Raw genomic sequence first — 12,401 nt, 5'->3', positions numbered from 1 at the left:
ATCAGAAGCATTATTTGAAGTTTTTCTTCCAGGACACTTTGATAGTTGAAAAAAAAATATTTGGCTTCACTTGTTTTAATGCTACTTTAAAGGGGAAAAAATTTTTAATTGTGTTTCCACTTTCATTGAACCAGTGTTTTAAAATGTAGATCAGGAACGAAAAACATCAATTTTCCCCACACTACAGCTGTAGAATTCCACGTGTCCTCAGTAAAGGCAGTATGCCAGGCCGGGGGAATGGGCTTCCCTGAGCTGAGGAAATTCAGCCTGCGGTTCCCAGGCCAGCGAAAATAGAGTTTAGAAGCTTTTAATATGTCACAGCTTGAGAACCCTTTTTCTCTTGAATAATCCTGAACCGTGAAAATTGGAGCATTTTAGGCTTTGGCTGGGATTTCCTCTCTTATCTGGGAAAATGCCCCAGCTCAGTGCCCTTGGGAAGCATGGAGTTATGTTTATGGTAGAAATTTGTCTGTTATAGGTTAATTTTTAAAAATCCCCCATATCTCTTTTACTTCAATTAGAGTAGTATTTTCATCTCTGGGTGAAAATGGATCAAGGTTTTCTGTGGCTCAGAATATTGCTGTTTCAGCCTCCAGATACTCCAAGGAAAATCTGCTCTATTGATCTAAAAAGAACAACAGAATCGTTACTATAGCATCTGTGACAGGATAGTTATGGAAAACAGTCGTAATTATGTGTATAGTTAGGAAGAGAAACTTACACTTTCAAAAAATAATGGGATACATTTAAAAAAATTGTCAAAGTTATTTCTCCAAAGAATCAATATTCAAAAGTGATTTCCACTTTCTTGAGCTTTGTTTTTGCCACAGATTTCTTTTCTCAGCTTGTGTGGCTAACAGGCTGTGATGCTCAACTTTGAGGCAGGGTTTTTCCTGATGATCCTGTGATCACAACCATTGCTAGGGTTTCCTTGTGCTCAGTGAGTGTTTGCAAATCCTGCTGGTTTTAGCACACTGATCTTTGTTTATTATCCATGACTTTAGGGTTGTCGAGCCTGAGGTTGTCTCCATGAGGCATTGTCACTGAGTCTGTATGTCACCACCACACCTAATCTCTTCTCCTCAGTGTCGGAAAACAAACATTAAGGAAGAACATTCCCCTTAGAGATAAAGATTAAAGTTATGGTAATTCTTTTCCTTTTTTTTTTTTTTTTCTTTTTTTTGTGGGGAAGACCAGCCCTGAGCTAACATCTGATACCAGTCCTCCTGTTTTTTTCTTTGCTTAAGACTGGTCCTGGACTAACATCCGTGCCCATCTTCCTCTACTTTATATGAGACGCTGCCACAGCATGGCTTGCCAAGGAGTGTGTCAGTGCGTGCCCAGGATCCGAACCGGTGAACCCTGGGCCGCCGCAGTGGAGTGCACGCACTTAACCTCTTGTGCCACCAGGCCGGCCCTCTTTTCCTTTTTAAAAATATTTTTCCTCAGTGGCTTCTTGGTTTATGTCTAATTTGGCATTATTTAAACTTGTTAATTGTTAGATTAGTACAATTTAATAAATTAATGTAAATACACATATTGTATGCAGACCCCAGTAATAAAAGAATAAATCAGGAAGATTTGTGCAATAGGAGTTTGGGGAAGCCTTAAGTTTCTAATTACTTTCCATTTCCTAGATAGATTCTGTGTACATTCTCTCACATTCTCACATTTTCATACTAATTTGGTTACTGCTCAGGTGAATAAAGTAATTAGAATCCACGGAAAATGTTATTCCACTGAAATATCTAATATAATATTCTTTCACAAGAAGTCTTTTCCTTCTTTCTGGATTTTATAATTTTTAGTCTTAATTTTTAAAAAGTATATTATGAAAGTTTTCAAACCTATACACAAATAGCAAGGATAGGACAACCAACTTCCATGTGCCTGTCCCCAAATTCAACAGGATTTTGCCCACCTTGCTTCAGGTGTCCTTTTGCTACTGTTGGGTGTAGTATCTTAGGGAAAATCTTTGCCAGCTTGTCATTTCAGTCCTAAACACTTTCCTAAATATCTCTAGAAAATAAGGCCGTTTTTTAACATATCCACAGTCCACTAAACACCTCAGCAATCCAACAGTCATTCCTTATTATCTTCTGACACGCAGCCTCTGTTCTGCAAGTGCCTCAGTTAGGAGGCAGAGGCGTCCGCTCCTGCATTTGATGGTTAGTCTCTTAATCCAGAGTCGTCTCTCCACCCATCCTTCTTTTTGTCCATGCTGTGACTTGTTCAAATAACTGCGTCCGTTGTCAGAGAAACCAGGTTCCACGTTCTGCATTTGCTCACTTGATGTCTTTCAGATTGTTTAACAGTTTTTCTTTCCCTGGTATTTCTTGTGAACTTAGAATGTTAGATATAGAGACCTGATTAGATTCAGATTCCCTTTTTGTGCAAAGGTGCTCCACTGGTGGTCCGTCACAGTTTCTTGTGTCAGAGGCACGGCTGTCTGGTCCCACGTCTTTAGGGATGCTAAGGTTGGCCTGTGGGTTTAGGTGGTGACAGCCTGATCCTTCCATTGTTAACTTCCCATTAGCCTTTCTGGTGATAATTTACTGTGCATTGATGATCATTACCTGAACAGTTATTTTACTAGAATTCAAAAACAAAATTAGAAAAAAATTGTCTAATTTTATTATTCTTCCTACATTTAATAGCTAGATTTATTTATAAGGATGAACTTTCCTTCACCATTATATGCTTAAAGAATTAATTTTCTCCTGCAGTTACCAGTTTTAAGGGTAAAGGTTGGTTCCCTGTCAACCTGTCATCGGAACCTGAGTTATTCATTTAATTTTTGGTTTTTTAGCTCTTTTTTTTTTTTTTAACGTCATTAGGAATTCATGGATCTTTGTATATTTGATATATTTTATTCAGTTGTGGTAATCTGTTTTTTAGTGTTTAATTGTCCCGCCTTTGGCCAGTGGGCGCCCCTTCAGCCGGCTTCTATGTCCTTTTGACACAATCCGTTAGTCTCTTCCTTCCTTCCTTGGCACAGTGAGATGTGGTAGCAGATATTTGTTTTTAAGTGTTGGTCCTAAGCACATACTTCCCTCTGTCAGATCATCTCAGACCTCGAGTCTTGGAATGACGAGCTTTCTCAGCAAATGAATGACTTTGACACGGAAGATCTCACAATAGCGGAACAGCGCCTCCAGCACCACGCAGACAAAGCTTTGACCATGAATAACTTGACCTTCGATGTCATCCACCAAGGGCAAGACCTTTTGCAGTATGTCAATGAAGTGCAGGCCTCTGGTAAGAAGTGCGTTCCATCCTGTGTCGGTTGTGGGGTCTTCATGTCACCACAGGAATCCATCTAGCTTATTTCAACGTGACGACTGCAGAATTCAGTTAGCCCCTATGGCACAGATGTTATAGATAACTGCTCTTTAAAAGGAAAGATTTTGCCTTTTGTTTCCACACAGTATGATCACATTTAACCTTATGGTTAGTGTACTTACCCTTAATATTCTTACATGTTACTTCAAGTATTGTGAACTTTAATTTAACAAATTATATATTATTGTATCTCCATGAATGAAATGTAAATCCCAAGAAAATATTTTCACGTTTATTTTTTTCTTAGTTTATATTTTACCAGCAGATGTCACTATAGCCTCAAAAATGTAGTGAGAACTTAGTAGTGTTAGAAACTTACTTAACAACAACCTACACACTACATTGCTCATTTGACACAAATGAAATTAAATGCTTCCTAAGGAGTAAACTGGGTATACAGTGGATAACAGCAAAAACAAAGCGAAGTTTGCTCATTTACAAAGGATGTCACATTTTCACCAGTTATTAATGTAGGAATAGAAGTAGATTGAGAGGGATGGGTTTGGTTTGATTAGTTATACATTATATTTGGCTTTGGAACATATCAAGTACGTTCTCTGCGATACTCGCATGCTCGGAGGCAGGTGTAAGCACTCCTGTGCTGGCTTGTGCTCTTTGAACTTGGCCTTCCAAGTCGAGGCTTGGCCCCCAGCTGGGCAGATTGTTCACAAAAGCAGAGTGTATGTCCTACAGCACTTAAGAACAGGTTGAAATGCTAGTTGAATTCCAGGAGCCCCCTTCACTGCCCGCAGGTGTGGAGCTGCTTTGCGACAGAGATGTAGACATGGCAACTCGGGTCCAGGACTTGTTGGAGTTTCTTCATGAAAAGCAGCAGGAACTGGATTTAGCAGCAGAGCAGCATCGGAAGCACCTGGAGCAGTGTGTGCAGCTTCGCCATCTGCAGGCCGAGGTGAAACAGGTAAGCGGACTGCTGGAGGTGGAGCCAGACGGAGGGGGACCAGTTGATAAGCCCTTGATGAGAGATCGGTAACTCGGACTTGTAAGCGTTGGGGAAGGTGGTCCCTGTACGTAATACGACACACATCCTAATACAGCCATAGCTAGTGTATAAAAATGGAGCCAGTGCCTGGACGGCTGTATCACTTGTGAGTGACATCCATTTAGCTTGTTTTGTTATTGGGAGTCTCTTGCTGGAAACCCTGAGCACATTGCTTCCTGGGCTAAATAACTAAATGGTTTTTCTGCACATAGGCTGTTAGCAATCAGGACAGGACCACAGGCTGTGTATGGCTGGGGTTTTCTAGTGTTATCAGGATGCTGTCCTGCCACATCCCAGATAACATGGCAGAATAAAAATGGAACATTTGGAAGAGATTGCTTTTGCCTCAGTGCCAGTGGGATTCTGTGCATACATCTATTCAGCATTTATGTGACATTTTATCTCCTGAGCAGGAAAACCACTGATGATGCTGGCGTCATGCGGGGAAAGTATGGCTTCATGGGACTCGGGTAGATGCATGGAAAAGCAGGTGTTAGTTTGATTGGAGGAGACTTAAGGTGTCTGTGGACCATGAGCAAGTGTGGGGCATAGTGAGTGGCACTCATGTTAAAGCAGTTACACTATTAAATTGGAAATCTTTAAAAGAACACCTGTTGGTCTCCTATGTCATGAGATGAAGTATTGTGACCTGCCTTTTAAAGACCAGTTAATAAAGTGTCTCTTCTTGCCAAAACAAAGCTGTTAGTCTGAGAAATGAACGAATAAACTAATGTATCCATTAGGAATTGCGTTTGCCTAGTAATTTTTAAAAAACTATTTTCCCCACATAACGAGTGAGGAGGTGGTAGATTGCTGGCGTTCCTTCAGTGGCCCTGTGATAGGTTAGGCTGACATCTTGGTGATGGGTGGCTTTTTCTTTGTGGTTGACTAGTGGCTGCTGCAGCCCCAACTATCACCTCCACATTCCAGGCATCAGAAAGGGGAAAGCATAATAAGCAAGAGGCAACCTCTATATCAGAAAAAAACATGTGTTCACAAAATCCCCCAGAGGCTACTGCTTTGATCTCAATGGCAAGAATTTTGTTATATCTATAAGCAAGCCGTAATAGGGGCTGAAAAGTGGTTTTATTTTAAGCTCTCCCCAAAAGTTGGGATTTTCTGGGTAAAGGAGATGAAAAAAATAGGTATTGAGTAGGTAACGATCAGTCTTTGCCACAGATAACTTCCCAGAATGACCTTCCACAATCTCTGTGGTTCCCGCAGACGGAATTGACTTCTCTTTTTGTTTGTGTGTGATGTTGAGAATCCTGTGGTTTGACCCTCAGCATTATAGTACAGCTGAATTCATTCTTTGGTTAGTGTAATGTTTAATAACACTGATCTTAAATTGGAAAATATGTTAGTGAAATAAAATATTTCCCGTGTCAAGCAGTTTACTAATTTTGCATGTTCATTAGGACTAAAAGGAATGAAAAATACAGTGCTTTTCCTGATTATCAGGGAATTCCTTGTGGCAGCTGGTTTTCTAATGTGATCCTTAATCTGTTTTAACCTGTGGACTGATAGTAACAATCCAGTGGACCTTCTGTCTTTCCAGCTCCCATTTGCCACTAAAAATAGCAGAATTAATTTAAAAATGCAACACTTATGATCAGATACCGTAGAAAGATATCAGGCTGTGGCCAGTGGGATCGTAAGGAAACCAGCACTTGGTAGCTGACAGGGGCAGTACAATCACCTTGCACACTTGGGTCGCATCACTGCTGGTCCACAGGCTGGATGCCCTGGGAAGGGCCGCTGCTTGGAGTTCCCTGTGTCATGTTTCAGGTACTGGGCTGGATCCGCAATGGAGAGTCGATGCTGAACGCTGGTCTTATCACAGCCAGCTCCTTACAGGAGGCGGAGCAGCTCCAGAGAGAGCACGAGCAGTTCCAGCATGCCATTGAGGTACGAACACTTGGGCCCACCTCTGAATTGGGTCTTTCCAACCTCAGGACAAGCCTGTTAAGTCCCCTCACGTGGCACTGACCCTGGGAGCCAGATGAAGTTCAGTAGGACCTAAAATGGCAATGCTTACAAATCTACAGTTTATCCCAGGAAAAGGAAACAGTCTGTCGACTGCAGTGAAGTGAGGATACGCCTGCCAGCCAGGGTGACCTCGGCAAGGCTGTGGGCTCCTGCTGTCCTCCTGTGGTGAGGGCCCTGGCAGGGTGCACCTTGTCCTGTCAGGAACCCCTCGGCACCAGGGAGCCCAAGTTGGAGTCTCCGCTGAGGTTTTTTACATTTTGCTGGTCTTGTAGGCATCTTCCTGCTCTGTGACCAGCCCCGACAAAGCAGAGCACTCAGGGCGGCTCACCGAGATGGGGTGCAAATCAGGACTTCACTGTTGTCAGTAAAGAGTGCTGTGCACAGAACTCCTGCGACCTGTAGAGGCAGTGTCACTCACCAGAGTGTTTCTCACACCTGTGGGGTCAGGCTGTGCCAGGACTTCAGCAGAACTGCTCGGGCCAATGACAGGCCCACTCAAATGCACTCTCGCAGCATACAGACTATTTATTTCTAGAGTTTTTAGGGGGAAGGGAGAGTTAATAATTATGATTCCTGCTCTAGTTACATACATATTGTCAGCCAGAGAAGGAAGCCACAGAAATTACCATTAATTTATTCCCTAGATTAGTTTATTTCCAACTCCTCAGTGCCAATGGACACACATTAACACTTGTTCCTGAAGCCCAGACTCTCGGCATCTCTTGAAAATTGTACACTGTGCCAAGTGATTTCTGGTAATTAAATGGCTGATGTACATCACATGTCTGGGTAAAGGATAGAATTATATTGGGTATAGTGTTTTATGGGATCCTTAGTACCTTTTGAGGTGAAATGCAAAGTTTTGTTTTTGTTCAAAAAAAGAAAAAAATGTGTGTCCGCAGAGACCCATGTACTGACCCTGGTTGCTACCCTGCCCGGTGTTCTCGTTGTTCACCAAGAGAACCTGACCTGTCAGCCCCTCACGGAATCTTCTAGTGAGGATACATGAGTAGGAATTCTTACTGGATTTGTCATGTTATTTTGATAGATTTGTTATATGGCGTGGAGCTCCAGAGAACACAGTTGGTTCATTCTTAGCTTTTAATTATGTTTCTCTCTTTTTTAAATTAATAGTTCATGAAAACTTTTTACTTGAGTCCCAAGTTTAAGGTACGAATGAAAATAAAAAGCATTCTCTTTGGCTACCTTTGTCTCCACTTGTTTGTTTGCTTCTAGCTGCCATTATAAGAAAGATCAATAGGAATAATAAACTTGGAACATTTCAACAACTTTCTTAGGATATTGGCTGTTAAGGGTTTTTCTTGCTCTTTCTCAAGTTGAGAACCCCACAAATGAGACCTATTCTGGAAAGTCTTAATGCATTTCATCCTTCGTTAGGTAATTTAAATATAAATGCTGTTGTTGCTAGGCATAAAAACTTTTTTTTTTTACTAAACTGCTATGTTTTTAGAAGTGTCCTAATGAGTATTAACTCAAGTTGTTTCTGTAAAGGGAAGCAAAACAGAATGGTAGCCTTCCCAGTAAATGCGTGACACCCCTGTTAAATAAGCCTGCCCTTTTCTTTCTCTTTCCTTAGAAAACACATCAGAGTGCCCTGCAGGTGCAGCAGAAGGCAGAAGCCATGCTGCAGGCCAACCACTACGACATGGATATGATCAGGGACTGTGCAGAGAAAGTGGCCTCTCATTGGCAGCAGCTCATGCTCAAGATGGAAGACCGCCTCAAGCTTGTGAACGCATCCGTCGCCTTCTACAAAACCTCAGAGCAGGTAGGAAGGAGGTTATGTTCCTGAGGCTCCCAACTGACATTTTATTTTGAGTTTAATTTTTGATTGACGACTCCATCATTAACTCGTCAGTCATTATTGAACTAGTCAATTCCAAGCTAAGCAGAGAAAAGAAGCATTCTAGAATTAAGATTATTTTGGCTTACCTTTGGTATCAAAGAATGATGTGTTGGAAAGTAGCTGAGAAGACATCCTTTTCCTCTCATTTAAATACATGGCCTCAAACACATCCGAGAGAGACAGGAAACTCAGCTTTTATTTTGTACTTATTCTGAAAGGCCTGCCTCCTTTGACCCCTGCGTTTGTCCTCACATGAGGTGGAGCCCATGGTTCCTTCCGATGATCTTGGTCCTTGGGCCAGCACTTTCATCCCCAGAGCCTGACTGAAAATGCTTCCCAAAGATGCCCACCTGTGCCATCGGGTGCCAGGTGGTCCCTCTGAGCCTGGCCCTCTCTTCTGCTACAGGTCTGCAGTGTCCTTGAGAGCCTGGAGCAGGAGTACAAGAGAGAAGAGGACTGGTGTGGAGGAGCCGACAAACTGGGCCCCAATTCCGAGACGGACCATGTCACCCCAATGATCAGCAAGCACCTTGAACAAAAGGAAGCATTCCTGAAGGTACGGAGCTGGCTTCCCGGGGTGCTGGTGCCTCGCTGAACAGTGTACACAAATCCAGGAGGGCTCACCTGAAGACAGCAGAGAGGGTCTGGGCTGTCAGTCAGAAAACTCCAGATACTCGTCTGTGGCAGGCTCGTGTTGTGGTCTTCGCTTTCCAGATGAGGGCCCTGCACACCTCACAGCTCCCCCCTTGTTGGCAAGTGACTGGGGTAACATTGCATCAGCAACAAGTTAGTTGATCAGAGAAAAACTGAAAATCTTTTTAAAAATACTGTCTTTCTAGTTTTCACAGAGAAGGAGCCAGAAATCTGTGTGAATAGAGAATAGGTGGAAGTCACAATACCAAAGGATACTGAACAGACTCGACGGGTGGAGGAGAGATTGATTGATTTGGTGGAACAAAAATGCCCCTAGCTTAAAATAATCTTCCTTTGGAAATTCAGTCTTTTTAGGAATAAAGACTGTGTCTCAGAAGACATGTGAGCCCAGTGTAGAGTAGACACAAAGCAGGAACATCTCTATTTGTTTACAGGGTCAGCTGCTAATACTTATTTGGGAAATATTTCCTGCAAGAGAAATTTAATCCCATTCAAGCCAGGCTGGAAGTTTTCACTCTGAGAAGTTTTAAATGAGGAATTTTTCGAGCCTGCTTTGTTATATATATAAAAATCATACATAAGTCACCAGTGTGCTTTGAAACAATTAAATTTTAAAAAGTGGTCAAAATGTTTAGATGCATTGACGGCTAATGTTTCCATGTTGCTTCTTGCACTCTTGAACAAGATCTCCTGAGGTTCTGCCTGTTGCCGCTCAGACCTGTTAAAATAGGTGTGGTGTTTGCTTTGCACTGTTGCTTTATTAAGTTTAGATTTTCTCATTGCTTCAGCATTCTGACCCCTCTGACACCTTTTCCTGTTACATTTAATAATTTCTGTTTCGTTTCTGAAGGTGATGGTCTGTCCTGACAGAGTTATTGTTTAGTCTGGGACAATAAATTGTCACTCTTTGAAACTTATCTGGTGTACTGATTTTGAGCTTCCACCACAGTGATTTTCCTTTTTAGCAAATCAGGGTGGGAAACTGGTTGTTGCTTCTCAGAGTGGTTAATTGTAGCTATTTCAAACATGACCTGAAAGCCCTGCCGATATTTAAGTTTACGAAATGACAACCACTGTTAGGATGTTTTGGGTTGGAATCCTTATAATTTGCCTCTCTTTCTCTGAAATCAGTTTAGTATAAAACAAAATGGAACCCTCCTTAGTTTTATAGTTGAGAGATATTTAGGTAAAATTATAGACCAAAAATAATCTCAGGCCTTTTCAGATTCCTTTGTTCAACCAGGATTCGGCCGTGTTTGTGTATTGGATTTCTTTAAACTTTTTATTATGGAAATTTAAAGAGGCATACAAAAACAGAGAATGGGTAATGAACCCCTGTGTATTTCTCACTCAGCTTCAGAAATTATCAGCATATGGGTGTTTGTCCCCCTTCACTGGATTATTTTTAATTCTAGATATTACATTATTTTGTTTGTAAACACTTCAGTATGTATCTAAACAAATTGTACCTTTCTAAAACATAACCACGGTACCATCATCAGATCTTAAAAACGGTAACTCTTACTTTATGTAAAATCCATCAGTGTTCAAATTTCTCTGTCCCATAAATGTCTTTATACATGGTTTTAATCAAGATCCAAACAAGGTCCACACACTGATGTGGTTGGTATGTCTCTGAAATCTGGTTTAATGTAAATGCCACCCTCCCTTTCGTTACCATTTATTAATTGAAGAAATAAGTTATTCATACGTGGAATTTCCCTCATTCTGGATTTTGGGACTTGCATCCTGTGGAGTCATGTAGCACCATCCTAGATTCTCTAAATTTCTATTAGTTATGTTGAGAGCCTTGATTAAATTCGAGTGTGAGTGTGTGCATGTGCCCTTAGCACACCTGCTAGGTGTGCCATGTCCTTCCCGTGGCATTACATCGGGAAACACATCAGATCGGCTCCTCTTTTTCTCTCTGCAATGTGAGGATTTCTCAGAGCTTCACTCATGGTGAGTTCAGTTCACCTGCTACGTACCCCCATGTCAGCCTTTCACCTAGAGGTGTAGTAGCCATTGGTGATGTTGATTTGTTAGGAGTTGCAGAATGGTGACATTCTGTTATTCCTTCTGCCTTGATCAGCTCGAGTTAGTCCCTCCTCAGCTCTTTGGTTACTCTAAAATAGTTTGTCCAGAAAAGGCGGGGTAACTGCTTGATTCTTTCCCTTTGTTGACCATTTTCTGAATACTGAGCTGTTGCCCTCACAGCCTCTACAGATGATTAATATGGTTTTTTACTATCATCATGGATTTTAACGTATTTGGTGTGTTTCAGTCCATTGCCGTCATTTATCTTTTTGTATTTAACTTGTCCCACTAGTGGGAGACCTTTCGAGTCAGGGTGACTCAGCTGTCCTGTGACACCCCCCCACAGTCTTCACCAGCTGCCTCCTGTTTGGTATGGCAGCTTATTTCAGACTGGTCAGCAGGGACACATCATGTATTTTCCTCTTAATTAACAAAATGCTATCCTGGCTCCATCTACTGAAAAGGCCTAGGAACAATGACCAACCCAATGCAGGCATGCCTTGCTTTATTGCACTTTGCAGATGCTGCGTTTTTACAAGACCCTCACCAGCAAAATGATTATGACTCACTGAAGGCTCAGATGATGGTTAGCATTTTTAGGCAATAAAGCATTTTTTTAATTAAGATATGTACATTGTTTTTTTGGACATATGCTCTTGCACACCAAATAGACTATAGTATAGTGTGAACATAACTTACATGCCCTGGGAAACCAAAAAATTTGTGTGACGCTTTATTATGATATTTGCTTTATTGTGGTGGTCTGGAACCGAACCTGCTATATCTCTGAGGTCTGCCTGTAATAATAAGCACCCTTTGTGCCCAGATTGTGTCTCTCAGTACCATTTACAACAAGAAGGAGACAGAGCTCCTTGAAGAAAAGGTTAATACCACATCGGGGACGGGAAGTGTGTAGTGAATATATATATTCAATTCAAATATAATGAAGATTTTTTTTTCCTTAACTGTTTTGATTTTATATTTATATGCCTTTTTTCTTACATGAAACTCTTGTTTTTTAATATATTAATGAAATTACTTATTTGGTTTATAAACATGTAATACCAGTTATCTTTTACCACAATAACACCACATAACAAACCACTCCAAAACTCGATGGCTCAAACCAAGGGTTGGGTCACTGAGACCTGAGGGCTGAATCCACCCATGCTCGTTCCTTTACATATTATCCATGGCTGCTTTCATGTTTTCATCCATGCCACATGCTTACAGTGGTCGGGTTGAGTAGTTGCAACAAAAAGACAGAGAGCATATGATCCAAGAGCTGAAAATACTTACTATCTGCCCTTTACAGAAATCCGGGCGCAGCTTAGCTGGGTCCTCTGACTCAGGGTTTCTCCCAAGACTGCGATCATGGTGTTGGGCAGGGATGTGGTCATCTCAGGGCTGGACTGGGGAAGGGCTTCACTTTCTCTCTGAGACCGCCTCTGCAGACCATCGGCTGCCCTCACTCCCCTGCCACATGGCGTCTCCATAGGGCAGCTCACAATA

The 12,401-nt window shown here is 41.7% G+C and overlaps 1 protein-coding gene across 4 annotated transcripts in view; it reads left to right on the top strand.

Moving 5' to 3' along the window:
- The window catches only part of TRIO (trio Rho guanine nucleotide exchange factor), a 355,129-nt gene that overhangs the window by 213,483 nt on the left and 129,245 nt on the right, over positions 1-12,401 (top strand). For all 4 annotated transcript variants that reach the window (XM_058564328.1, XM_058564327.1, XM_058564329.1 and 1 more), the window contains 5 exons: positions 3,063-3,258; positions 4,095-4,261; positions 6,131-6,250; positions 7,929-8,120; positions 8,605-8,754. In XM_058564328.1, coding sequence (XP_058420311.1) covers positions 3,063-3,258; positions 4,095-4,261; positions 6,131-6,250; positions 7,929-8,120; positions 8,605-8,754 — 825 coding nt within the window. The remainder of the gene's footprint in view (positions 1-3,062; positions 3,259-4,094; positions 4,262-6,130; positions 6,251-7,928; positions 8,121-8,604; positions 8,755-12,401) is intronic.

The sequence above is a fragment of the Diceros bicornis genome, chromosome 20 (assembly GCF_020826845.1).
Source record: "Diceros bicornis minor isolate mBicDic1 chromosome 20, mDicBic1.mat.cur, whole genome shotgun sequence".
NCBI lineage: Eukaryota > Metazoa > Chordata > Mammalia > Perissodactyla > Rhinocerotidae > Diceros > Diceros bicornis.
The sequence above is the reverse complement of the archived record's forward strand: the minus strand, read 5'-3'. Positions and strand labels throughout refer to the sequence as shown.